A 27575-nucleotide genomic window follows, 5' to 3' on the forward strand; every position below is an offset into this window, starting at 1 on the left:
CAACACAGAAATCTGAAAAGTGGTTTAAAAAAAAACAACAGGGGAGCCTGGGTGGGTCAGTCAGCTGAGTGTCAGACTCTTGAGATCGGTTCAGGTCATGACTCACAGTTGTGAGACTGAGCCCCACATTGGGCTCTGTGCTGATGGCACAGAGCCTGCATGGGATTCTCTCTCTCCCTGTCTCTCTCTCTGCCCCTCCCCTGCTCACTCTCTCTCAAATAAACAAACTAAAAAAAAAAAAAAAAAAAAAAAAAAAAAAAAAGGCAAAGCCTCTAAGGAGCACATTAAATGTGATCGTGATCTTTATCTGCAAAATACAGCCATAAATGACTTACTTTAAGTTGTGTGGCATGCAAGAGACACTAGACAAAGTACAGTGTCAAATGTATGGAAATTTGAAACCAAGTTATACTAGGGAATTTTACCCGATTTTCATTTATTCAGAATCAACCCTGGTTTGCCTGACTTTCACTCTCCAGAGACCCGAAGGATGACCGTGGCTGCTCCCTCCCACCCTCTTTGTCCCAACCACCCGAGACCTAGTGACCACAGGGATGCAGAGTGACAGAGAGGGAAGCCACGTGCTCACCTGGCTAGGGGGAACCAGTGATCGGAAGGGCATATTTCCTGGCTTTGGTTTCATCAGAAACAAGGAATTCTGCTCGTTGCTCAGATGAGGCAGCTGCTGGGGAAGATAAGCCATGAGGGCTGTCTTGCTCTGGCTGGACGCAGGGCCACCTTGCCCACAGTCTGCTTTGTAATGAGAAAGGGGTTTGGTGTTGCCATAGTCCAGCACCGACCCTTGGTTAGTCACGGCATTCTGATTCAAGTTACTTGGCGGCTGGTGACTCAGCAGGTTCACATGGCTGGGCTGGAGGTAGGGGCCTCCGGGCCGAGGGGAGCTCTTGTTCACACTGGGCATCATGAGCAGTTTGGAGTTGGTGAAGTCTTGCTTGTAGCCAGGAGGGCTGGCGGGCTTCTCCATGGGATAAGGAACGTTTAAGGGACTGTGGGAGGGGCCTGTCTGCTGCCACGTGGACATCTGCCCTGGGGCCGGTGCAGGGGTGGCCTGCTGCGGGTTCTGGAGCATCTGCTCCCGCTTCTGCTTCGCAGCGATCTGCTGGAGCTGGTGAGCAGAGGACAGCTCTGAGGGCCCTCCCGGGCCCTGGCTGGGCAACACCACACTGGAGAGGGCTCTTTGTGCATTCTGGGCCTGGGCTGATGCCGGCATCAGGTTGGGACTGGGATTGTCTGCCCCGGGCTGACCAGAGGTGTGGAATAGAGGCTGAGCGCCCCCGAGGCTGGGTGAATCTGTGCTCACAGGGCCGGCTGAAGGCCCCATAAAGGTCTGTCCTGCAGACCCTGCTCTCACTTGTGGAGAGCCTAACTGTTCTTGTTCAAAGGCTGCTGGGGAGAATTCTGTCTTAATATTAATGTCCTGTGCCAAGGGGGTCTGCGTGGCGGAACCAGAACACTCTGGGTCCTTCTTTTCTTCAAAGTCCTCATTAAACAGATCCTTCATGTCTTCATCGGGCACTGACCTGTTCAGCTCCTCGATGAGCTCCTTCCACTCTTGCTCGTTAAGGTTGAGGTCAGGCATGAGGTTGCTTTGAGATATGGAGCCTCCGGCCCCCGCGATCATGCAAGGCAGGTCATCGACGGGCTCCTGCTTCAGTTCTTTATTCAGGCTCAGAGGAAATGGCTCACCAGGGTTGCTGCCTCCATTCAAGTGGAGGCTGGAGTCTGCCAGACACTTCTTACTGATGGAGTCAAGCCCCAGTGAGTGCTTCCCACTGGCCTGCAGGGCCTCTGCACCAGGCTTGTCAGGCTGCCCCAGGGGAGAGGCTGGAGGCAAGCCATTGGAAGCGACAGCTACTCCCAGAGGGGCCTCTCGGCGGGTCTTCTTGTGTCCAGGAAAGAGGTCTCCGTAGCCATTCTGCTGCTCACCATTCTGAGGGGGGGTGGTGCTATCAAGATTTCTCTTCACTGTGTCATGAAGATGCTGCAAAACATGGACAAGAGTGACTCAATACACAATGCCATGGGTGAGGGCCCCCCCACCTCCGCCGCCACTTTGAATGGTGACTTAAATCTGGGCCCAGGTCCCTGCAGTGTGCTCCTGTTGATTCTCTCATCCAATTTACACCCCCGGTCCTGGGAACACAGCCCCGCTTCCCCTCTGGGTCTGCCTCTCCTCCTCCTAGGTCCCATGGCTTTGCCTGAGTCAGGACGACTGGCTCAGCTCCAGGAAAACAGCCTAGCTTCAGTCAGTACATCAGTCCCTGGACTTCTGCAGCCCTCTCTTTTTGAAGGATACAAGCCTGATGCTGCCCACAGCCACCTAGTCTGAGGGTGTGCCCAAGAATGGAGTCAATGAGAAAGAACAGAAGATACCTGTATGTGCTTGAGGGCATCACACCTAAGTTCTAGATCTAGTTGCATGTGAGACCACCCATGCCCATGGACTTTTCACTTAGAGGAACCAATAAAATTCCTATTGCTTTAAGCTGAAGGAGCCATGGCTGCTTTACAGGCTCTTTCTCAGGCCTTGGTGGGGGGTTGCACGGGCCACTTTTCACGGCCCACCCTGCCTTTCAAGGAGCCGTTGCCCGCCTCCACCCCTTCTCCCCATGCAGGGCTGCTCCCTTACATCCCCACTCACCTCCCTGCCAACCCTAAGCATCTTCCAATCCTCCATGCCCTGTCACCAGCTCCCACAAAGCTCACCACTTCTTACCAAGACTATTCCTTTGAACACAGCCAGTCTGTCTTGCACTGTTATTCTTGCCTCCCCCACCCCTGATACCATTCCCCTCAACTAGATTTGTTCAGTGAATCCTATTAATGGTCTACCTTGTGCCAGGGACAAATGTTGTGTGGATATCAAGACAAATGAGGTGGTTACCATGGTCTTCGTGGGCTTCCAGTCTTCTAGAACATGGGACATACGTATAAAGACATGGCTACGGAATAAGACAAATGTCCCATACAAGCAACAGGGCAAAAAGCACCCTGAGATGAGAGTTCAGGAGCAGGAGTTTCATGAAGAGAACATAATAATGTGAGTGGGGAGAAAGAACATGGTATCTTTCTGCTATTTCCCCAGCCTTGTTTTCAACTGTTAGGACATGACTCTGACCCTTCTGTTACCAGAGGTGCCTACTACACCCAGCCTCTAAACACAGTGCTGCTCCTTTCCTATGTTTACTTCTGTTATGTTTTTGTCCTTCACCGTCTGCCAGCCCCTATTCCATCCCTCCTTCCCTCCCACTGACCCTAAGCACCTACACTGTGCTATTTGCAAAGTTCCAAATAATAGCTTTCGTTATTATCTTTAAATAGGTTTCAGAGGATCCATGGCACGCAGCGCTCTGTGCTGTTGTCCTCTGGCTACAGAGAAGGGCTGCACTGACCCACCACAGCAGGCCTTGGAGCCTGAGTGTGTGAGCGCTCTGACCAGAGGGTCCTGCCCAAGGCAACTCCCTGGGCACCACCAGCTCACAGCAGCAAACTACATCCTAGATACAAATGCGCAGTGAGCAAGAAAACAGGGAGAGTTACTTTCTCAATCCAGAGCCCCAATTCCAATGCTCCCATTCCTTTTGAATCCCCACTTCCAAGACTTTCCTATTTCTTTACTGTTAAAGCTGACTGCACAGTGCTCTATATATCCTGGCTGAGTCCATATTTCTCTAAATCCGTATCTGGGGGCGCCCGGGTGGTTCAGTCAGTTAAGCATCCAACTCTGGCTCAGGTCATGATCTCATGGTTCTTTGGGTTCGAGCTCCACATCGGGCTCTGTGCTGACAGCTCAGAGCCTGGGGCCTGCTTCAGATTCTGTGTCTCCCTCTCTCTGTTCCTCCCTGCTTGCACTTTCTCTGTCTCTCTCTCTCTCTCTCTCAAAAGTAAATAAATTTAAAAAAAGATTATAAATCCATATCTGGGTACACAAGTTAGCTCAGAAAAACTAAGAAATAATAAATAAATGGAACTGTAGGGCAGAGGTGTAAGTAAAACGTGATCTTAGGACCCAACAACAGGACGTCTGCTTTACTTTCATGCCAGTTCTTCTGCTTCCTACTGCCACCTAGGGGTGGAACGGGGGAAGGGGACCAGGCTCTTACAATGGACCCTTTATCTCTCTATTAGATTTGAAAAGTTTATAAGATCCGAAAAGTTTCCTTTGGGGAAGGTAAATTCATAACCATTTAATCGGTTATGATTAAACAAGGAAATCAAAATGAGTTGTTGATTTTTTTTGCATTTTTATTCTATTATTTTCTTTTTGGAAAATCATTTGTTCCTCAGCATCAGCTTTGGGCTGTCTGTAAACCTGGGAGCTCAGTTTTCCATTTTCCAAACAGGGAAGATGGAAACCTAAGAGGTCAGGGCACTTGATGAGTCAGCTGGTTGTCCCAGATTAGAAACAGAATCCTTCTTTGCCCTAACAATTATAAAAACTACCACTCCCTCTTTCAATATCCACATGCAAACAGCTGCAGTCAAGTTCCAAAGTAACAACTCAATTTTGCAATGCCATTACTTTTAGCCAAAGGAAACACCGGGCCATTTTCTCAACTACTCACAAAATGTAACTGGAATGATGTAGGCGGGGTGGAGAGTGTGGAATGTGGTGGCCCTGGCAGATTTTTAAGCCTTGAGCGTTTGCAGGAGTGCCTGATATGTGCAGGACACTGTAGAGGAAGATGAAGATGAAAAAAACATGGAGACTAATCTCTAGGAATTTACAACAAAGATGGGAAAACAGCCTGAACAGATTATAAATTACATAAGAACAAACACAAAGCTATAAAGCACACAACCGGCTGCCATGTATGAACACACATGCTTGCTCTCAGCATGTCCGGTACTTCTGAGTGCTAAGCTCAGAGGTACCTGTCATAACTACCAAATGGTCTTAAGTACACAGGGTTCCAGGAGGATCTAGTCCTGGGATAACTCCATCTGGTGTTCTTTCTTCTGCAAGGGGGTTTTGTTAAAGGACACCACACGCCTGATGGTAAGCTGGAGGCCGTGCATGCTCACCCAGTCCTTCTCCCACAAAGCGCCTTGCAGGCCTGGCTCCCACCTCAGCCTCTACCACCCACCATCTTCTGCTCCAGGAGAGCGGCCCTGGATAGCAACGCCGCTCTGAGTCAAGCTGGAGTACCCGTACCCTGTGGACACCAAATCAGTATCCTATCATCTCCCTTCACCCTATCTGGAGGCACCAGACTTACAGCACAGTCCCTCACCTGGTCTCAAGAGACTTCCACCACCTGCCACTGAAATTCCGGTGCCCTTTTTGGTCAAACTAACCAAACACCTATAATCTTCCACGGAGCTAACAAACAGATGTGGGGTGGCTCTTTCATCCACATTCCTTACACACAGGCAGCCACCAGTGCTTTCTGACCCTTCTCACTGGGCATTTGTCTTCCTCCACCTCTCTCCTGGGTCATCCTTCTATCAGCCAACCACCACCCACCCCCACCAGAGAGCCAGGACCCTGACCCGCTGCAACATGGCTTCCACCATCTGGGGAGTTGACTGGATATTGAATGGAAGGTGTGGGTTAGAAGGGAGAATTTAGGGCTGCTTTCCCGGAGGCGAGCAATCATCTTGATGCTGCCAAACACAGTCTACATTTTCAGTGCTTTCCTCCATCATCTGCCTGTTAATAATTCCCTGCATCTTTAAAGTTCTCCTTTCTTGGTCCGCCTGGGTGGCTCAGTTGGTTAAGCGTGTGACTCCATTTCGGCTCAGTTATGATCTCATGGTTTATGGGCTCGACCCCATCGTCGGGCTCTATGCTGACAGCACAAAGCCCGCTTGGGATTCTCTCTCTCCCCCTCTCTCTGCCCCTCCCCTGCTCACACACTCTCTCTCTCTCAAAATAAATAAACATAAAAAAATAATAATAAAGTTCTCTTTCCTTGTATTTCTTTACCACATTATCTTGCTTTCTCTTCTACTTTTCTGGTTGTTTCTTCTAGTCTTTTTTGAGGTAGGTCTCCCCTTTAAACGAGTATGGGTTCTCTCTCTTCTTTTCACTCTGCACACACTGAGTGATCTTATTCACCCCCATAGCTTCAAATCCCTATGGCTGAACATCACGCTCAGAATAAACCCAACTGCCAGGGATCAAGTGCTGATCTATCAGCGTTTGCCCCCATCCAACCTCCTTTCACGTGTTCCACCCTTATCCCCATTGTACAGCATGCCTGAGTCACACCAGCCTTCTTCTAGTTCCTCAAAGGTGCCCCCTCCTTCCTGCCTCAGGGCCTTTGCACTTGTTCTTCTCTCTTCCTAAAACACTTCTCCCTGATCTCCCTAGGGGTGGCTTAGCTCATAATTTGGGTCCCTTATCTCCTCAAAGTCATTCTCCCAATCATTCTCCATCCTAACTCCTTGTTAATTCCCCCACTGGAGGCACTCACATGAATGCACCTAGCTTCCCCTATTAGAATGAAAAGCAGAGACCCAGTACCTAGAACAGTGCCTGGCACTCAATAAATATTTGTGAATGAATGTGCTCTCTCATCGCCCATGTCTACAGAGCTCCACATTCCTGTTTGTCCAATCACTTACTTGGTATGTGGGGTGTACCACAGCTAACTCAGACTTAATCTGTCCAAACCTGAAGCAGCTTCTCCTCAGTCCTGTTTTCCTTTCTCTGCTCCTGTCTGATAATGTCACTACCATCCACCTAGTCACATAAACCAGAGCCAGAGAGCTGGTCTAGCCCTTCCTTCTTTACTCCTCGCATCTAGTCGGTCCCTGCGTCCTACTGAGCCCACCACCTTAGTTTTGGTTCTTTGGATCTACACACTTCTCTCCATTCACTAAAACCAACTTCTGATGCTTGAATCATTTTAATCACGTCTAAAGCTAGTCCTGTTGCAATCTCCACCCTCATCCATGTTGCACCCTATGGTTAGAGGGAGTGCACCGAAGGGCAAATCTGACCCCGTCACCATCCTCCTGCCAGTTCTTCAATGGCACCCTGTTGAGGGTTCATTGGCCCTCAGGTCTTTGTAACCCAGAGCGTGGCTCCACTGACCTTCCAGCTCTGGCACTAGTGTCACTCCCCATCAACTTCCTAACCACACCCATGCTGTATGCCAGCCAGTGGTGCGCCTTGCTGAACACCTCAATCCATGTCAGGTAGCATCTTTGGTAATGCACTAATCTGAGCCAAGTGCCAGAGGGACAAGTCATTACTTCCCTGGTGGCCTTGCTGACCACTCAGCACCTGTGCTTAACTCCTCATGGTGTCAGAATCTCACTCAACCTGCAAAGGCACCCTGAGGAGAATCACTGTTCCTGCTATACAGCAGATGGAAGTCAGGTTACACAAGGCTTCCCATGACATGAGCATTCGTAGGTCATGGGGAGGATCTGCTGCCATCCTCAATCCTCCTGGCCCTGCCTCCCTCCTGGTCAGACTGGGACAGGCCCAAAGTAACTCTGCTTCCACCTGTGAAGCTGAGTGAGGAGTCTAGTGTGAAACACAAGCAGCAGGGAGTGAGTCAGAGCTTCAAACTGTAAGAACACCACCCCTATGCCAAGCACAAAGAATCCCATCAAGCTGCTGTTACCAGAAAAACGGGCTGTGCCATGATGGTCTCTTCCTCCCTTCCTCTTTCTCTCTCTCTCCCTCTGTCTTTCACGTGTGCGCGCATGCACGCACACACACACGGGCATAAATGATTCTTTGTAAAATACTTTAAGTTTTATTTATTTTAAATGTTTATGTTTGAGAGAGACAGGGTGAGACTGCACAGGCAGGGAAGGAGCAGAGAGAGAGGGAGACAGAGGATCCAAAGTGGGCTTGCCAACATCGGAGAGCGTGATGTGGGGCTCAAACCCACAAACCTCGAAATCATGACCCGAGCCAAAGTCAGACGCTCAACCAACTGAGCCACACAGGTGCCCCACTGCTTCATAAAATATTAAAAACAGAAAAATATCACAGAACCACAGAATCTGCTACTAAAGATTCCACTTTTAAGATACTATTGGTCTTAATAGTTCAGAATTGTAATTTATTTTTTTATTTTTTTTAATGTTTATTTTTATTTTGAGAGAGAGAGAGAGAGAGAGAGAGAGAATCAGAGAAAGAGGGAGACACACAGAATCCAAAGCAGGCTGCAGGCTCCAGGCTCTGAGCTGTCAGCACAGAGCCCGACATGGGGCTCAAACTCACAAACCATGAGATCATGACCTGAGCTGAAGTCAGACACTTAGCTGACTGAGCCACCCAGGCACCCCTGAATTGTCAGTAATTTAGAAGTATGGTGAGTACTAAAGAGACCTGTAAGCACTCCTCCTTGCCACTGAATCCACCTACAAGGACATACTGAAAATAGCAAGTTCTAAGAAATGCATTTTCCAGAAAACTTTATAGTTTGGGATCCAGACATTTTTACCATCATTTTTAAAATTTTTTATCTTTAACAAATTACAGGTTCATGTATCAACTATACTAAAAAAAAAAAAAAAAAAAAAAAAAGAATTAGAGTTCACAAGAAATTGGAAAGAGAGTACAGAGAGGTCCTGTGTATCCTTCACCTAGTTTCCCCCAATGGTTCCCCTACACAGTACTCACCAAGATCCTACTATGTGCCAGACGCTGCCCTATACAAGTTGAGCATAAAATAATGGCCAATTCAGATATGCATAAGGTTTTTACTACACTACACTCCGACAAGGCATTAGGCACTGGGGATAAAAAAAAAAAAAAAAAAAAAAATAGTACGACATAGTTCCCACTCCTACCAGCTGGGATGTGATGATGAAGCTATGGAGGCAGCAGGATGAACTATTATGGGAGGAAGGAGAAGGGCACTTGAATTAGGTACTGAAAGAACAAAGAAATAGGAGGAAGGCATACCAGGCTGAGAGGCAAAGGCAAGGATACACAAATGAGCACTGAGTAGGAGTGGACAGAAGGAGGCAAGCAGAAAAAATGAGTAGCAGTTTAATGTTGCTTAAGTGTAAATGGCAAAACAGGAAGTGCTGAAAGAGAGAGGCTGCGAATGGACTGTGATGGCCCCAAAATGTTATTTACTAATGTGAAATTTCAAAAAAAGACACAAAACTAGAGAGAACAGTATACTGAACCCTCATTATGCTCCTTACCCAACTTAAACAACTATTAGTATTTGGCCATTTTGTTGCATTTCTACCTCCCTATTCCCCCCCTCCCCATCCCTGAAACTGGGTTATTTAAGAAACAAATCTTGGGCACAGTATCATTCAATCCACAAATACTTCAGTAGGTATCTTTAAAAGGTAAAATCTCTTAAAAATATACATGTGTGTATAACATCACAATACTGTTACCACACCTAAAACATTAATAATTATTATCACCACCTCAAAGACATTAGGATGGCTACTATGCAAAACAAAACAAAAAAACAAAACAAAACAAAAAAACAAAAAAGCCCACCAAATGTTGGAGGGGGCTGTGGAGAAACTGGAACCCTTATGCACTTATGCCCTTATGGGCATGAAATGGTGCATCTGCTGTGGAAAACAATATGGTGGTTCCTCAAAAAATAAAAACACAGATTTCCATTTAATTCAGCAATATTGTTTCTATTCATTTCCAAAAGCACTGAAAGCAAGAACTTGACCAGGTATTTGTAGACCATGTTCATAGCCGCATATTCACTGTAGCCAAAAGGTCGAAGTAACCTGAGTCCATCAGTGGATGAATGAAACAAAATGTGGGCCATCCACACAATGGAATATTATTCAGCTCCATGTTGACAGCAGAGAACCCGATGCGGAGCTCAAACTCACAAACCATGAGATCATGACCTGAGCTGAAGTCAGCCACTTAACTGACTGAGCTACCCAGGCACCCCCGGGAGGGTTATTTTGGAATAATACTTGAGCTCACTTAAAAAACAGCAGATAATTAATTATTGATTAGACCAGATCTCTCTAAAATGCTCTGGAACTCTATGATTCTGTGCAATCAGGCATTTGTACATAAATATGACAAAAATGCACCGTGAATTACTGAAAGCATAAACACCATGACGTTCTCATGTATGAGGAAATCTTGACTTAATGGAGGGACCGCGTGTGTAAGAGTGATACCCTTCCCTTTCAAAGCCACGCCCTCACCGGGTCCTCTATCCCATTCCTATGTGGCCTCTTTAAGGGTCTTGCTCATTCCATCACCACCTTTTCCTCTGTTTTCCATCCATCTCCCTGTTTACCAGTTCTTTCCTCCCCTAAGGACTGGCAACACTCCGTGCCTCCCATCTTTTGGCCCCCATCCTACTCTACGTACCATCTGGCTCAGTGTTAAGGGTATAGCAAGGCTGGGTTCAAACCCTGGTTTAGTTGCTTAATTGCTGCATGCTCACAGGCAAATTACTAAGCATCTCAAGAAGCCCTGTTTCCTCATAGGAAGAAGGGCTGCTGCTGGTGGGGCGTGGGCACCACTTCCTGGGGGGCTGTGAGGTACATCACTACTGCTTACCGAGCAGCTGACAACGTTCTCACAGGTCAGCCCATCCCCTCCCTTCACTTCGGAGCTTATTCAAAGATGGATCTCTACTTTGCCGTGTGAACCAAGGTGTGACCTCCTGGATCTTAAATCCAAGGGACACTTTAAAACTGTATTGACTTAACCTCTCTGAGGCACTGAACTTCGATGACCACTCCTCCCTTCTCTAAACATCTTCTCCCTTAAGGCCCATGAGATGGCTCTCTGGACGGTTCTCCATGGCTGCCCTCTGCAAGCTGCTGCTTCTCCTGATCCTGCTCCTGTGATGTCTGTCGCCCACAAGGCCTTGGTCCCTTTTCACTGCTGTCCTCTCCCTAGGTATCCCATCCACACTCGGGGCCTCGGCCACAGCCTGGCAACTTGGCACAGAGCGGGCACTCAAATATTTACTGAATGAACATTTCCCGGATCTTCATCTTTGTGCCCAGTCCTCCGTCCTGTGCTCTAGATTCACATATTAGACTGTAAACTGGGAAACTTCACATCACCACATGGATACTGGGCAGGATGTCCTCCAAACTTGGCTCTTCCTCTCATGCTCACCCACTAGGTACATGGCTCAATCCTTGTCCTCTGCTAACTCTACCTCTTAAATTGATCTCCAGTGTCCAATCCCTCCACACCACCACACCTCCCTTTTAGTTCAACTGCTCATTTTTTTACCTAGATTACTGAAATAACTTCATGCTGATCTATTTCTATTCTCTCTGTTATCAAAGTGATCACTATAAAAACACACATCTGAACCATTATTAAATCCCTTATTCCCCCCTCACTTACAGATGAATTTCAAATTCCATACTCTGGCACTAAGGGCGTGTTTGATCTGACCCCGATGAGCCTTTCCATTTAGTCCTCTGCCATTTCGTTGGGGACCCAACTTCAAGTGAATTTCTTTCAGGACTGAGAATATACCTAGCCTGGTGCTCACCTACGAATCCTTTAAGATTGAGTTCAAACATCAACTCCTCTGTAGTATTTTTTCCCTGACCACTTGCCCCACACCTGGTCAAGTTCCTTATTCCATCCCTAGCACTCTAACAAAGCGTTGTATGCACTACTTACATTCCATACTCACAGTGAAGCACTGGAGTCATACTGTAAATATGCACTCATCTGTTTCTTTTAATCTCCCCGCGCCCCCCTCCCCCCAAGTCTGTGGAGGACAAGAACCTTGCCCTTTTCATGCCCAGGGCCAGCAAGTTACAGGTACCCAATGACTGTTTCCAGATTAACCCTCCCTCCTCCTTCCCCGTGACTTCCCTTCATGGTCATTCAATTGTTCTTTAGCCTCGAGCACATCTGTCTTTCAGTGTCACGGGCTCTCTGTGCCCAATAACGGAGGCAGTATTAGTTCACTTAATCTTCATGACAACTTACCGGGTCGGTGCTGTTACCCCAATTTCAAGATCAAGGCACTGAGGCTTAAAGAAGTTAAACCCCTTGGAAAGTGAGCACTAAACCAGGATTTGAACATAGATTTAGTTGATTCAAAGTCATTTCCCAAAGTCCAACTTAGGCGACTCAGTCAAATGTGCCTCTTTTTCATCTCAAAACTTCCTAGAGTTTTTAATTCTCTCCCTCTTCTCTGAGAGGAAAACATCTCTCCTTGCAAATGTTAACTGCTCTCACCTGCACCTTCCTACTTCTTTTGGATCTGCTTCATCTGAGACTTTCTCCCTTCAAATTATTCCCCTCCAGGGGTGCCTGGCTGGCTCAGTTGGTGGAATATGTGACTCTTGATCTAGAGGTCAGGAGTTTGAGCCCCACGCTGGGTGTAGAGCTTACTTCAAAAAAACAAAAAACAAAACAACTCCCCGAGCCTGGGTGGCTCAGTCAGTTAAGCATCCAACTTTGACTCAGGTCATGATCTCATGGTTAATGAGTTCAAGCTCCGCATCGAGCTCTCTGGTGTCAGTGCAGAGGCCGCTTTGGATCCTCTGCTTCCCTCTCTCCCTGCCCCTCCCCTGCTCACCTCAAAAATAACTTCAATATTTTGTTCAGAGCACTGGTTCTCAAAGTGTGGTCCCAGACCAGTAGCATGAGCATCACCTGGGAACCACCTACTAGGAATGCAATTCTCAGGCCTCCTCCAGATGCCCTGAGTCAGAAACTCGGGGTCGGGCTCAGGAAACAGTTTTAAACAAGTCTTCCAGGTGTAACCATATTAAAAATAAACAGGTGAAGCTAATTTTAATAACATGTTTAAACCCAATATATTACCATTTCAAACGTAATTAATATTTTAGAAGGAGAGATTTTGCATTCCTTTTTGATTAGAAGTTTTCAAAACTCAGTGTTTTTTATGTTTGGCACAATACAATTTGGACTAGGCACACTTCAAGCATGTAACAGCCCTCTGTGGCCGGTGGCTACTGTACTGGACAACACTGCTCTAGGAACTGACCTTGAATGTAAGTCTTTAGGACAGTCCTGAGACAAAAGGAAGCACCCCTGACCTGGCTGCCTGCTTCAGGCAGCAGGCTCCTCACCATACACAAGGCTCTCCTCAAAGCCTGCCCTCCTGCATCAGAAAGCTGAACTTCAACACACCAAGCCCCCTTGTGCTTCTGCACAGGCAGCTTCTTCACTGAAGTACTCAAACTTGCCCCTCCTTTCTGTTTCTCCCAAACTCCTTCTCACGATCTTATTCAATGTATTCTGCAAAAAGCTACTGAGAGCTCACTGAGTCAGCCACCATCTGGGCCCCAGGGATACAGCAGAGAACAAAACAGACAAAGCCCTTGCTCTCCTGGAACCTACATTCTAGTTGGCTTGTTCTCCCAAGTAAATAAAGCACAGAAAGGGCATTTGCAGGGCTTACAATTTTAAAGAAGGTACTCAAGAAAGGCTTCACAGAGCATGAGCAGTTTGAGCCAAAGTCAGCAGGAGATGAGAGAGTGTGCCATGGCTACACCTCTGGAAGAGGGTCCAGGCTGGGGGAAGAGTGGCACAGAGGCTGAGGGGGAGTGTATCTCGTGGTGGTGTGGGAGAGGGGACCTGGAAGAGGGAAGAGAGTGAAAGCAAGAGAGGGCAGGAGGGACAGGGGTGCCAGACTGCACAGGGCAGTCTAGCCAGGTGGACCCTGCCTAAGGGTTGGCTTTTCCCTTGGGTGAGATGGAAAACTGAGCAGGAGAACAAGATTATTCCGACTGCTGGACAGAGAGCAGACTGTAGGAGGGCTAGGGCAAACAGGGAGACTGAGAAGGAGGCAATATTCTAGGTTAAAAAAAAAAAAAAAGATTGCTTAGACCAGGGTGGTAGTGAAGGGGCCAATTCTGGATGTATGCTGAAAGTGGAGCTGCTGAGGTTTGCTGACAGCGCTTGGCCCAAGGGTCTCCGGGAGAACAGTGTCCCTGGCAGGCCCATGTGTGGCTAGAGTGCAGTGAGTGATGGCAGGTGGCAGCAGAGAGGTCCTGATGAACTCTCAGGCCAGTGATGGGGAGAGGCCATGGGTCTGTGCGGTTAAGGATGGAGGCTGGTAGAGAGTCGGTTTTGCCACGAGTACAGGGAGCTGTGGGCATCCCCCTGCACTTAACAGCAGAGAGCACGTAGTACCCACACCCTACCGTCCTCCCCAACTCCCAAAGGTGACTGGAGAGTTTGCCACTAGCTTTTTGTACAGTCCTCTGGTGTGGTACATATGACAGCACAGTGATGGCTGTCTCCGCATCTGTCTCTGTCAGCTCCTAGGGCAGGGTCACTCCCTCATTCACCTGTCTTTCCAGCACCAGTCTTTCCAGCACCAGAATGAGACCTGACTTATCACCAGTGTTCAGCAAACAGCTCTCCTAAATTCTGCCTGTTGGTTGGGACTGGCTAGTTTGCCAAACCAAAACAACATCCCATGGTTGGCAAGATCTTCTGGCAAAAGTTCACACCTGATTAACAACAACACATAAACAAACGTTTATGAAGAAATCTCCTAGGGGTGGCCTGGCTGGCTCAGTCATAAGAGATTCTTGATCTCAGGGTCATGAGTTTGAGTTGGGTGCGTTACTTTAAAATACATACGTACATAATAGCTCCTAAACCAACAAGAGCAACCATTTATTAAGCACCTATTCTGTGCAAGGCCTAGCAACTCTGCAAAGCAGGTGTTGTTTTCACCATTTCACAGGGAAGGGAACTAAGTCTTGGAGAGGGTAAGCAGAGCAAAGAGGAAGAGGATCAGAGGTAACTATAGCTCAGAAGCAGTGCCAGTGTGTGTGTGTGTGTGTGTGTGTGTGTGACAACTTCTGAAGACATAGTACAGAGCAGTGTGGGGTGTGAGCTACACACATCCACCTGCAGTGTCACAGCTCCCGGGGAGGCTGGCTGCCTGCCATACTGAAGACTGGCATAATACCCAGAACTCACATAAATTCTGAACTGTCCACATAACGACTTATACAGACTTCATCATATGATCAAGTGTAGCACATGCATGTGATCAAGTTGTAACACACCAACTTATCACACAGATTCTAAACTTTCTTGAATAAAAACACTGAGGTGAAATAGACAACCTGAGGCAACTTGAGGCAGAAACCATAAATGGAATTAATGCAACATTAACAGTACACCTATTAGGCAAGGCTCCAAAGGGGCTGCAGCTCAAGACCTCGGCATATTTGGAGCTGTGGGTTAGCTCCACGTCTGATGTCCCCTGCCACTCCTCTACAACTGCTCTGGGAAGGTCACCAATGAGGCCCACGTGGCTAAATGCAATTTCTCAGCTACTCCTAGCCCAGCAGGGACTCTCCTGATCCGGGATCAGGAAACCAAATCTCAAAAATCAGAAACTCTTGACGAATCAGAATTCATCCCTAAATCTTCAATCAACCAATCACCATAGCCTGTTCATTTTACCATCTCAATATCTCTGGAATCCGGCCTTCTCCTATTTCCACACCACCACTTTCTAGTTCCTCCTAGTTATGTCTTGCCTAGACCAATAAAATAGCCCTTCTCTACTACTTATGTTCACCCCCAATCCTTACTCACCCACTGCAAAGTTTTGGTTTTTTTTAATGTTTGTTTTTATTTTGAGAGACAGAGAAAGAACTAGTGGGGGAGGGGCGAAGAGAGAAGGGGAGAGAATCCCAGGTAGGCTTGGGGCTGTCAGCGCAGAAGGTGGTAAGGGACTGGGCTCATAACCATGAACTGTGAGATCCTGACCTGAGCCAAAATCAAGATGCACATGCCCAACTGAGCCACCCAGGTGCCCCTGCAAACATTATCTAAGGCACAAATTTACTCAATCATTCACAGTTATTTAAATCCTTTAACTGGCTCTTCACAGTACATACAATCAAGTGCACAGTACATACATCATATACTCTCCACAGTACATACAATCAAGTGCAAGCTCCTTGCCATGGTATGTGCAATGGTTGATTTTGTGCATCAACTTGACTGGACCATAGAGTGCCCAAATGTTTATTTGGCCAAACATTATTCTGGGTGTGTCTGTGAGGGTGCTTCTGGATGAAAATAACATTTGAATCAGCAGCCTGAGTAAAGCAGATTGCCCTCAGTCAGTTGAGGCCTACTAGAACAAAAAGATGGAGTTAAGAGGGAACTCTTCCTGCCTGCTCGCCTGAGCTAAGACAAAGATTTTCCTGCCTCTGGACTAAAAGTGAAACACTGTCTCTTTGTGGGGTCTCAGGCCTGCCAACATTTGGACTGGAACCACACCACTGGTTCTCCTGGGTCTCAAGCTTGCCAACTGCAGATCTTGGGACTTGTTAGTTTCCATAAATGCATGAGCCAATTTATTATAATCAACCAACCAATCAATCAATATCCTCCTCCCCCATATATATATGAGGGTTCTGTTTCTCCGGAAAACCCGAATACAGTTTGTAAGGCTTTTAAGAGTTGACATGTTTATGTCTGCAGGCTTATTGCTCAACATATTCTTCTCATATTTTTATTTTGCAATTAACATATGTGGTTGTTGTGACAGGTATTATACATATATGCATACGTAACAGTGCAAAGAATAATGACAAAACCAACACCATTTTCCAACTGGTCAAGAAACACTTTAGAACCATGGCACTCAAAGTGTGGTCCCAGGACCAACAGAACTGGCATCACCTGGCCAAATCTCAGTCTCTGCCACCTCTGCCTTAGAAATCTGCATTTTGTTTTTATTTATTTTTGAGAGAGAGAGAGAGAGAGCACGCGAGCGCACGCGCACAAGAGTGGGGGAAGGGCAGAGAGAGAGAGGAGAGGGAGGAAGGGGGGACAGAGAGAGAGGGAGGGAGGGAGGGAGACAGACAGAGAGAGAATACAAATCCCAAGTAGGCTCTGCACAGCCAGCGCAGAGGCAGATGCAGGACTCCAACTCACAAACCTTGAGTTCATGACCTGAGCTAAAACCAAGAGTAGGAAGTTAACCAACTGAGCCACCCAGGTGGCCCCAGAAATTTGCATTTTAAAAGGATCTCCAAGTGATTCATATGCACATTAAGCCTGAGAAGCTCTCCTTATAAATTTCTGTACCCTCCCTCTTCATCCCACAAGACATAATACCCTGGTTCTGTGTTACTGGATTTTATTTATAGTTCTACCACCTTCACATAATCTCTCCCCAAACAATATACCACCTTAGTCTCAAAAACAGAAGGCAAGCACACACGAGCTGTGCAAGGAGAGGGCAGCACTGTCCCCGCTGGACAGAGGCTCCAAGAGAGGGTGAGGAGAGCACTCTCCGGGTCGCGGGCTGACTTCCCCTTTGCTGGGAGCTGACAAGGCCCCTTCTGGGGAAGTGGCAAGCAAGGTCACAAGGGAGTCTGGGGAAACACAGGGCTCTCCACAGCCGGGTGCCTGGCAAGGCTGAGGTGTGCACCGGGCACTCGACAGAAGTATGGTCAGAGGGAATGGCCTGCCCTGTACTTTCCACTTCCGAGCCCGCCATGTCCCTCTGGCTCTCAGGGAAAAGCTGAGAACTTCCAGGAGTGATACGTGTGTCCTCAGCAGAGCACGAGGAGAGACCCTCAGCAGCACATGGATGAGAATCTGGGCCAAGCTCTCCTAGGTGTTCTGTCTTTGGGTTAAGAGGATGGTCCAGTGGAAATGTGTGGGGGCCCTGTGTCTTAGCGATGACCGCCTGTCTCTTGCGTCACACGGAGGCAAGACTGCTCAGCTACCCTCCACATCTGGTGCAGAACTGCTGTCCCGGGATCACTTTTTACCATCCTCCAAGGGATTCCCTCTTCTTTTTTTTCTATGTTGGATCTCCTCTTTTCTGTACCTCATGTCTTACTCTTTTTTGACTTATCCTTTCAATTTGGTGGAGTACATCTTGCAGTAGCTTCTTGAGAAAGGATGTGTAGCAGTTAAATTTTTAAAAATCTTTATCTCTGAAAATGACTATTCTATAGTCATTCTTGTATACTTTGGCTAGGTCTAGAATTCTAGGTTGGTAATCATTTGCCTTCAGAATTTGGAAAGCACTGTCTTTTTGCTTCATACGTTGCTGTCATGAAGTCCAAAGGGATTCTGATACTTGATATGTGACCCAGTATATTCTCTACCCTAGAAGCTTAATCTTTTCTTTAAATTCAGCGTTCAGAAATTTTATGACTGGTATGAGTCTATTTTCTTCCCCACTGCTGAGCACACAGTGTGTCCTTTGAATTTAGCAACTCATGTCCTTCAGATCTCAAATTACTTTATTAATCATTTCCTACCTTGTTTTCTCTTTTCCTGTAATTTCTTTTTAAAGTTTATTTTGGGAGATAGAGAGAGAGAGAGAGAAAACGTGCACGCACAAGCAGGGGAGGGGCAGAGAGAAGGAGAGACAGAATCCGAAGCAGGCTCTGTGCCATCAGCACAGGACCAAACGCAGGGCTCGAAACTCACAAACCCTGAGATCGTGACCTGAGCCGAGACCAAGAGTCAGACACTTAACTGACAGAGCCACCCAGTGCCCCTCTTTCTGTAATTTCTATCATTCAGTTGTTGGACTTCATACACTGTCCTCTTGTTTTCTTTTCTATTTTCTGTTTTGTCTTTTTTACTTTACTTTTTGAGAAAATTGCTTTCTGAATTTTCTAAAGTTCTTGTTCCATAAATGTAATACATCCTCTTAATCTCTCTCAATGGTATTTCATTGGCCAAAATAAGTCCTATGTCCGAGCCCCAAATCAAGGGATGGATAGGTATACTCTGTCTGCTATGAAGCTATGCCAAGGGTGTGGGTTTATAATATGATCTACAGAGTGAAGAACTGAGACCAAACACTGAACTGACCCCCCTACCACTAAGGGCTATGACATACTCCCAAAGGTAACAGCAACTTGTTTTAGCAGTGATAAAGGATAAAAGTCAGGGGACAGGCGGAGGAGGGAGGGCATCAATAAGCAAGTAGGTGTATATTTAAAAAGTGCTGCAGGGGCTCCTGGGTGATTCAGTTGGTTGAGTATCCGGCTCTCGATTTCAGCTTAGGTCATGATCTTGTGGTCTGTGAGATCATAAGCCCTGCATCAGGCTCTGCAATGACAGAGCAGAGCCTGCGTGGGTTTCTCTCTCTCTGCCCCTCCCCTGCTCACGCTGGCTCTCAAAATAAATGAACTTAAAAATGAAAGAGTGCCCCCAAGTAATTCTGATATATATGCCCCTCTGCCCGACAGGGTGTGTCTTTACTATACTAGATAATGTATTAACCGGCAATTTGTTTCCCAAAAAAACCTAATTTTTGTAAACTTCTTTCCCATGTATGATCTTATCTGCACAACCTAAATGGCATAGTGGAAAGATAAACAGCTTTGGTACTGGATTTTGGTTTGAATTCTTGTCCTACCACTGAGCTGGCAACCTTGGCATGTTAACCTAGGAGTCTCCCTTTCCTTACAAGTGAAAGTGAATGCAATAATACCTACCATGTGAGATTGTTGTGGAGACTAAATGACAATATATTTAAAGAGTCCAGTCCTTTTAAACTTTTCTTTTGACATGACAAGCTTGACCACTTGTACCAAAGCAGATCCAACTGGATGCCATGACCCCATGCTAGGCACATCACACAGAAGTACCAGAGGTGGCTCAAGGTGGAATCCCAACGTGGCTGCCCCTTTATATAGTAGACCACCTCCAGCCAGTCCAGGGCTTCCTTAATGGAAAGGTCCTGATTATCACTAGCCAATCAGCAACACAAAGTCTTTGCTTTCCAGTCAGGGAAGAGATGGTTTGTGGTCTTCTGGCTTTAAAAAAAACCACCCTAGTTTTCTTCCCCTGAACCACATCCCTCAGAGCCTAGACTGTGCTAGTATGGGTTTTCTGCTTGGAGGTACACTTTGCCACTTAGTTTACAATCTCTGGTCTCCTAGAATTTTTTTTTTTTTTCCTTAACATCTTATAAAGATGAGGAAGTTGGAGCAAGACAGAATAAGTGCCATGCCTTAAGTTATACAATTACTTTAGGCCAAAACAATCACTGCATTCAGGTTTTTTGATTCCAGGCCCATAACTAGCTTCATCCATTTTGTATGCAAATCTCGAACTACCTTCTTTCCCTGAGACACAGGGAAGACATACTTGTTCTAGTTTTGTTTAGATTACAAATTTTTACTCATAACTAACTATATAGTAATAAAGATGAACTATAGCAATAAAGAGACACACATATGAAGTTTTTCCTTGTTTTAGATTTAAGCAGAGGATCACAGAATCTTACATCTTTCCTTGATTGGTTTTTATTTATTTATTTATTTATTTAAATTTTTTTTAACATTTATTTATTTTTGAGACAGAGAGCATGAACAGGGGAGGGTCAGAGAGAGAGGGAGACACAGAATCCGAAACAGGCTCCAGGCTCTGAGCTGTCAGCACAGAGCCTGACGCGGGGCTTGAACTCACAGACTGTGAGATCATGACCTGAGCCGAAGTCGGATGCTTAAAGGACTGAGCCACCCAGGCGCCCCTCCTTGATTGGTTTTTAAATGACTCTGCTCCAATTTCACTTATATGCCCTTAAATAAGAATCCTTTAATTGCGGGGTACCTGGGTGGCTCAGTCAGTTAAGCATCCGACTCTTGATTTAGGCTCAGTTTATGATCTCACAGTTTGTGGGACTGAGCCTTGTGTTGAATTCTGTGCTGACAGCTCACAGCCTGCTTGGGATTCTCTCTCACCCCCTCCCCTGCTTGTGCTCTCTCTCTTAAAATAAATAAACATTAAAAAAAAAAAAAAAAAGGAATCCCTTAAATTGCTAGAAATTTTCAGGGCATATGGTTTGTTAAACCATAGCTTTAATCTTGTAGCTAATTTTTAAAAAACTGTGGTGAAAACTCATATCAGAAAATATGCCATGAAATCCTAACCTTTTTTAAGTGTACAGTACACGTTGTGCAATTAATCTCTACAACTTTTTCATCTTGCAAAACTGAAACTCTGTATCCAATTCTGTATCCAACACAGCTCCCCCATTCTCTTCCCTTCAGCCCCTGGCAACTACCATTCTATTTTCTATTTTTAAGAGTTTGACTATTTAAAATATCTCATACAAGTGGAATCATGCAGCATTTGCCTTTTTTGCAACTGGCATATTTCACTTAGCATAATGCTCTCAAGGTTCATTCCTGTTCTATCATATGACAGGATTTCCTTCCTTTTTAAGGCTGAATACTGTTTCATTGTACATATACACATTTTCTTCATTCCTCTGCTGATGGATACTTAGGTTCCTTCTACCTCTCGGTTACTGTGAACAATGTTGCAATGAACATGGGAGTGCAAATCAGGGCCTACAGTCTTAACCTCTACCAACTCCACTTCTGAAATGATCCCAGCCTAAAAACATACAGCTTATGATTCTCAGTTCAGAGCTCCATCCACAGTATCATTAACATTCATTGAATAAACGTCTGCTGACTATCAAATATGGGGCAGGTGCTAGACTCTTGGTCTTGCTCTCAGTTTGCTCATAGTCTAATGGAGAGCAGCAAACACACTAACTGAAGCTCAATGTGTGATGGTGACAGTGGTTGAGCGCCCAGCCCAGCTTGAGAAGGGACTTATAAGGAGTCCTGGAAAAGATGACACATTGGCAGAATTCTGAACAAGGAGCTGTCAGACATTACAAGACTGGGGAAAGATACTTGCAATGACACCAACAGAATTTAGACCATTTTCAAAGAACTGCGTTCAGAGGCATCTGGGTGGCTCAGTTGGTTAAGCATCTGACTCCTGATTTCAGGTCAGGTCATGATCTCACAGTTTGTGAGTTTGAGCCCCACATCAGGCTCTGCGCTGGCAGTATGGAGCCTGCTTGGGATTTTCTCTCTTCCTTGCCCTCTCTGCCCTTTCTGTGCTCGCGCACACACACTCTCCCTCTCAGTCTCAAAATAAACAAACATTAAAAAAAAGAAAAAAAGAACTGTATTCAAAGTACTTGGGGGGATCTTGAGACTGTGGCACATGGGCTTCATTCCTATGGTACCAGATGTCACATCAACGACATGTTCCACTGATGCTGCTCCCAATGTTCACCATTCTCTCCTGCTGCTCTGCTGAGCCACATACAACAGTTCTCCACTGACCTTAGGGCCTTGAGCACTCATATGGCCAATGTCTGGCCTGTGAGCTAGGGTGCTTTATTTATTTATTTTTAATTTTTTTTTTTAACGTTTATTTTATTTTTTTTTTTTTTGAGACAGAGAGAGACAGAGCATGAACAGGGGAGGGGCAGAGAGAGAGAGGGAGACACAGAATCTGAAACAGGCTGCAGGCTCTGAGAGGCCAGCACAGAGCCCGACGCGGGGCTCGAACTCACGGACTGTGAGATCATGACCTGAGCCAAAGTCAGACGCTTAACTGACCGAGCCACCCAGGCACCCCTAGGGTGCTTTATTTAAAAAAAAAAAAAAAAAAAAAGAAATCTTTTTAATGTTTATTTCTTTTTAAGAGAGAGGGAGACAGACAGAGAGACAGAGTGCTAGTGGGGGAGGCTCAGAGAGAGAGAGGAAGACCCAGAATCTAAAGCAGGTTCTAGGCTCTGAGCTATCAGCCCAGAGCCTGATGCAGGCTCGAACTCACAAACTGTGAGATCATGACCTGAGCCAAAGTCAGATGCCCAACCAACTAAGCCACCCAGGCACCCCACTGGGTGCTTGAAATTCAGACATACCATAGAGTGGGGAGCAGGAATTGTGATATTTTCCATTTAAAGACATCACTCTTGGGGCACCTGTGTGGCTTAGTTTGTTGAGCGTCTGACTTTGGCTCAGGTCATGATCTCACAGTTCGTGAGCCCGAGTGCCACACTGGGCTCTGTGTTAACAGCTCAGAGCCTGGGGCCTGCTTCGGATTCTGTGTCTCCCTCTGTCTCTCTGTCTCTCTCAGTAACAAATAAACATTAAAAAAAAATGTAAAAAAATAAAATAAAATAAAATAAAGACATCATTCTTCCAACCTCAAGTAATCAAAATACATACAGCTTTTTGAAGGAATCCTTCCTGAGAAAGCAGAAAGAACATAGGTAAGAAATTTGAAGATAATATGTGTTATTTGATGCAGGTGACAAAACTCATGACAACACCCCATGCTCTTTAACTCTCTTCCTTAGAATTCAGAAGTGAGATGGTAGTCATGGGGATGTACGTTATTATGTGTGTATTTGGAAAAATATAGTCTAAGTTTTTCTGATAGAACACAGAGTCTGATTTGGCTGATTAATTTGACAGTAAATATTGGTTTTGCCAGTTATGTAACACGATAGACACTTTCCACACTTTTCATATATTAAACAAGATACAGTTTGAAGGTTTTGATGAAAATATATTTAAAGCAGAACAGAAGTATTTTATCAAAAATACTGTATTGACAAAGGTGTATCAAAATGAACAGTATTTTGATTCACCCAACCAATTTTGAGAATATTAGGTTAAACAAGATACCTCTAAAAAAAAAACAAAAAACAGGTCTACTCAATAATCAATTGATCAGACTTGATAAAGACTTTTTGTTATACCTCTCAGTAAATGAGTAAGTGAATGACTCATGATGAGATTAAACCTTTCATAAGCCAAAATGTTTCTAATTCCTTTTTAAAAAAGTTTTCATTTAAACTCTAGTTAACATACAGTGTAATATTAGTTGCAGGTGTACAATATAGTGATTCAACAATTCCATACATCACCTAGTGCTCATCACAAGTGTACTCCTTAATCCTCATCACCTATTGCCCCCATCTGCCTCAGCCCCTCTGGTAACCATCAGTTTGTTCTCTATAGTTAAGAGTCTGTTTCCGGGTTTGTCCTTCTTTTTCCCCTTTGCTCGTTTTCTTTCTTAAATTCCACATGAGTGAAATCGTATGGTATTTATCTTTCTCTGACTGACTTATTTCACTTAGCATTAGATCAAAGAGTATAATTAGATCCAAGAGTATAATTTCCTCCTTTCTTTTGCATTTATGTAAGAATTTCTGGGGTTTAAATTTATAAAAACAGAAAATAGGAACAGAATTGAGGACTCTCATTTTTGTCAACAATATTCACCTGTGGTTACATGAACATGTGGTTACATGAACAAATTGAGGCAGGGGAGACTCATTCATCTCACCAAGATAAACATTTCTAATAAACTTGTACTCTTTTTACTTAATTATTTATAAAAATGTATAATGCATTTGTTGTTTGTTGTGTACTAAATTACTATAACCTAAAATTTACTGAAAGGAGCACCTGGGTGGTTCAGTCAGTTAAGTGTTCAACTTCAGCTCAGGTCATGATCTCGTGTTCTGTGGGTTCAAGCCCCACGTTGGGCTCTGTGCTGACAGCTCAGAGCCTGGATCCTGCTTTGAATTCTGTGTCTCCCTCCCCCTCTCTTTGCCCCTCCCCCGCTCAAGCTCTATCTCTCTCAAAAATAAACAAACACTAAAAAAACAAAACTTAGGGGCGCCTGGGTGGCTCAGTCGGTTGAGCGTCTGACTTCGGCTCAGGTCACGATCTCGCGGTCCGTGAGTTCGAGCCCCGCGTCAGGCTCTGGGCTGATGGCTCAGAGCCTGGAGCCTGCTTCTGATTCTGTGTCTCCCTCTCTCTCTGCCTTTCCCCCGTTCATGCTCTGTCTCTCTCTGTCTCAAAAATAAATAAATGTTAAAAAAAAAAAAAAAATTAAAAAAAAAAAAAAAACAAAACTTAGTGAAATAAGAAATATGTAACACCCACAATCTTATAAATGCTACATATATTCTTCTTTTGTATAAATTAACCTTTCTTAAAAAGAGAAAAAATATCCCTAGAGCTTTATGGTCAAAGTAAATTGAAAAGTCTTAAATTTCTATTTTTATACCTTTTTTTTGTTGCCAAGAAATTTGCCAGTGTGATAAAATAAAAAGACTTTTTAAAAAAGCATACATTAAGTTAGAATAAAACAATGTGAGGCAAGTGTAAAAGAAATCCAAGTTGGAGGAAAAGGAAGGATTTACAATTTCTATGAAATGTGCGTCTGGGTGGCTCAGCTGGTTAAGCATGTGACTCCTGGTTTTGGCTCAGGTCATGATCTCATGGTTTGTGAGTTCAAGCCCCACACCAACCTCGGTGCTGACAGCAAGGAGCCCACTTGAGATTCTCTCTCTCCTCTCTCTTTGCCCCTCCCCGAGTGCACGTGCTGTCTCTCTCAAAATAAATAAACTTAAAAAAAAAATAAAACTTCAACAAAAGCATTCTTTAAAATGTAATTTTTTAAAATGTTTATTTATTTTTGACAGAGGGAGACAGAGCACGATTGGGGGAGGGGCAGAGAGAAAGGGAGACACAGAATCCGAAACAGGCTCCAGGCTCTGAGCTGTCAGCACAGAGCATGATGTGGGGCTCAAACCCACGAACTGTGAGATCATGACCTGAGCCAAAGTCAGAAGCTCAACTGACTGAGCCACCCAGGTGCCCCAAAAGCATTCTTTAAATGGCTGATGAAAGCATATTGCTAAGGTATTTAGATTCCACAGGCTACATTTTAAAAAGTGATGTAACCATTTTATTTTTAAATGTTAATATTTATAATTCTCTGGAAGTTACATCCCTGAAACTATAAATAGCATTTTCTGTCTTTTCTTTTTAAAATAGTTGACTCATATTGAACATATGTAGCACTTAGAAGGCTCTATGCTAAATACATTTTTTTTTAATTTTTAAAATTTATTTTTTTGTTTTTTTTTAAATTTACATCCAAGTTGGTCAGCATAGTGTACATTTCTTATTTCATATATTTCACTTAATAAATCGAGTTATAGTAATTTAGTATACAGTTAATCGACACAATGAATGCATTATGATTTTTGATAAGCTTAAAAACTTGGGATGAAAAGTTTTAGATGTCAACATGTGTTGAGGGGGTTCACAGTGTTGCAAATTTATTTAGTCCAAATGCCCAGTATCAAATATATGGCTTTTCACCATAGACTCTTAACATTTCAGCTTCACCTTCTAGCTTCTGGCACTTAAAGCCCCAAATCCAAAGAACTACTCAATGTCACAATTTCGTGCTTCTGCTTAGTTTTCCAAAGGGATCAAAATCCTATTAGATGCCCTGTGATATGAAGTCAAGTCCCTATGCATATTAGTGTATGAAAGGTTTGGAAAAGCGCTAAATAAAGGAAACTGTTTATGGGGCTCCTGTATGGCTCAGTTGGTTAAATGCCTGACTCCTGATTTCAGCTCAGGTTATGATCTCACAGTTCGTGAGATGGAGCCCTGCAATGGGCTCCGTGCTGACAGTGCGGAGCCTGCTTGGGATTCTCTCTCCCTCTGCCCCTCCCCCACTCTCTCTCTCATTCTCCCCTTCTCTCTCAAAAATAAACTTAAAATTTTTTTTTTAATTAAAAAAAAAGTAACTTGTTTAAATTTGTTTCTCCAAATCTAGAACTGTTAGTAGTCTGTGAAATTAATGTTCCATCGAACACCTTTCCAGCAAAGTGCCCAGCAAAATCTTAAGATCTAGTTTAAAAGTCAAATCTTGGGGTACCTGGGTGGCTCGGTCAGTCTTGACTCTTGATTTTGGCTCAGGTCATGGATCTGGGTTGTGGGATCAAGACCCATGTCGAGCTCTGCACTGGGCATGGAGTCTGCTTGGGATTCTCCCTCTCCCTTCTGCCCTTCCCTACTCCCCTCTCTCTCAAAATAAACTTTAACAAAGTAAGTAAATAAAACCCGATTAAAAAAAATTCAAATCTTTAAAGCCTTCCAAACTTCACCTGAGAGGCATCCTTTCTCCAGTATTCCCACAGGTTTTGCAGCCCTCAACATGGCTGTGCAATTACTAGTTTTCCACCTACTCCCCATTAGGCTGCATGACAAAGGTCCAGTACCATGATGGTTCCTGGCTCCCAGCAGGAGCTCAAAATGGTTGAACCAACAACCAAAGGAAAGCTGGAAGTGCAGGAAAGGAGTGGACAATGGACAGATTTCTACTTCAGATGACTGGGCTACAGGAAATATTCACAAGGAATAGAAGATTGGCAGAAACAAGTGAGAGTCCATTTTGGACATGTGGGATATAAAAGTGGAAACGTCCAGTAGGCAGGTGGAAATATGGATCTGAATCTTGGAAGAGAGATCTGGAGATTTAGAGAATCTTATTTTATAGGTGGTAGATGAAGCCATGAAATAAACAATGACATGACCCAGGAAAACATGACTGAGCAGAAAGAGTAGAGAATGGAGTAACCTGAGGAACACCCATTATCTAAAAAGTGTGCAAAGAAAGCTTCTCAAGCCAAAACACTAGGATTCCCCTTGATTCCCCCACTCTCCCGCCACCCCCCAAATCCATCTGGCCCATCACTGAGCCCTGTCACCTCTCCCTTTGGGAGCTGTACCAAACCCATCTCCTTCTCTCTGTCTCCACTACTACCACCAACCCTAGTCTAGACCCCTGCGAAAGCCTTAACTGCATCCACTCTTGTGCACGCCACCCCAAGCATTCTCCACATAGCACCAGAAAGGCCCTTAAAAAATAAATCACGCTGGGGTGACTCAGTAGGTGGCTCAGTCGGTTAAGAATCTGACTTCAGCTCCAGTCATGATCTCACAGTTCATGAGTTCAAGTCCTGCGTTGG

General features: G+C 45.0%; 1 protein-coding gene across 1 annotated transcript in view; it reads right to left on the reverse strand.

Annotated features, from left to right (window-relative positions):
- The window catches only part of MAML1 (mastermind like transcriptional coactivator 1), a 43053-nt gene that overhangs the window by 10497 nt on the left and 4981 nt on the right, over positions 1-27575 (reverse strand). Inside the window, exon 2 of the mRNA XM_042932602.1 lies at positions 590-2002. Coding sequence (XP_042788536.1) covers positions 590-2002 — 1413 coding nt within the window. The remainder of the gene's footprint in view (positions 1-589; positions 2003-27575) is intronic.

The sequence above is a fragment of the Panthera leo genome, chromosome A1 (genome assembly GCF_018350215.1).
Source record: "Panthera leo isolate Ple1 chromosome A1, P.leo_Ple1_pat1.1, whole genome shotgun sequence".
NCBI classification, from domain to species: domain Eukaryota; kingdom Metazoa; phylum Chordata; class Mammalia; order Carnivora; family Felidae; genus Panthera; species Panthera leo.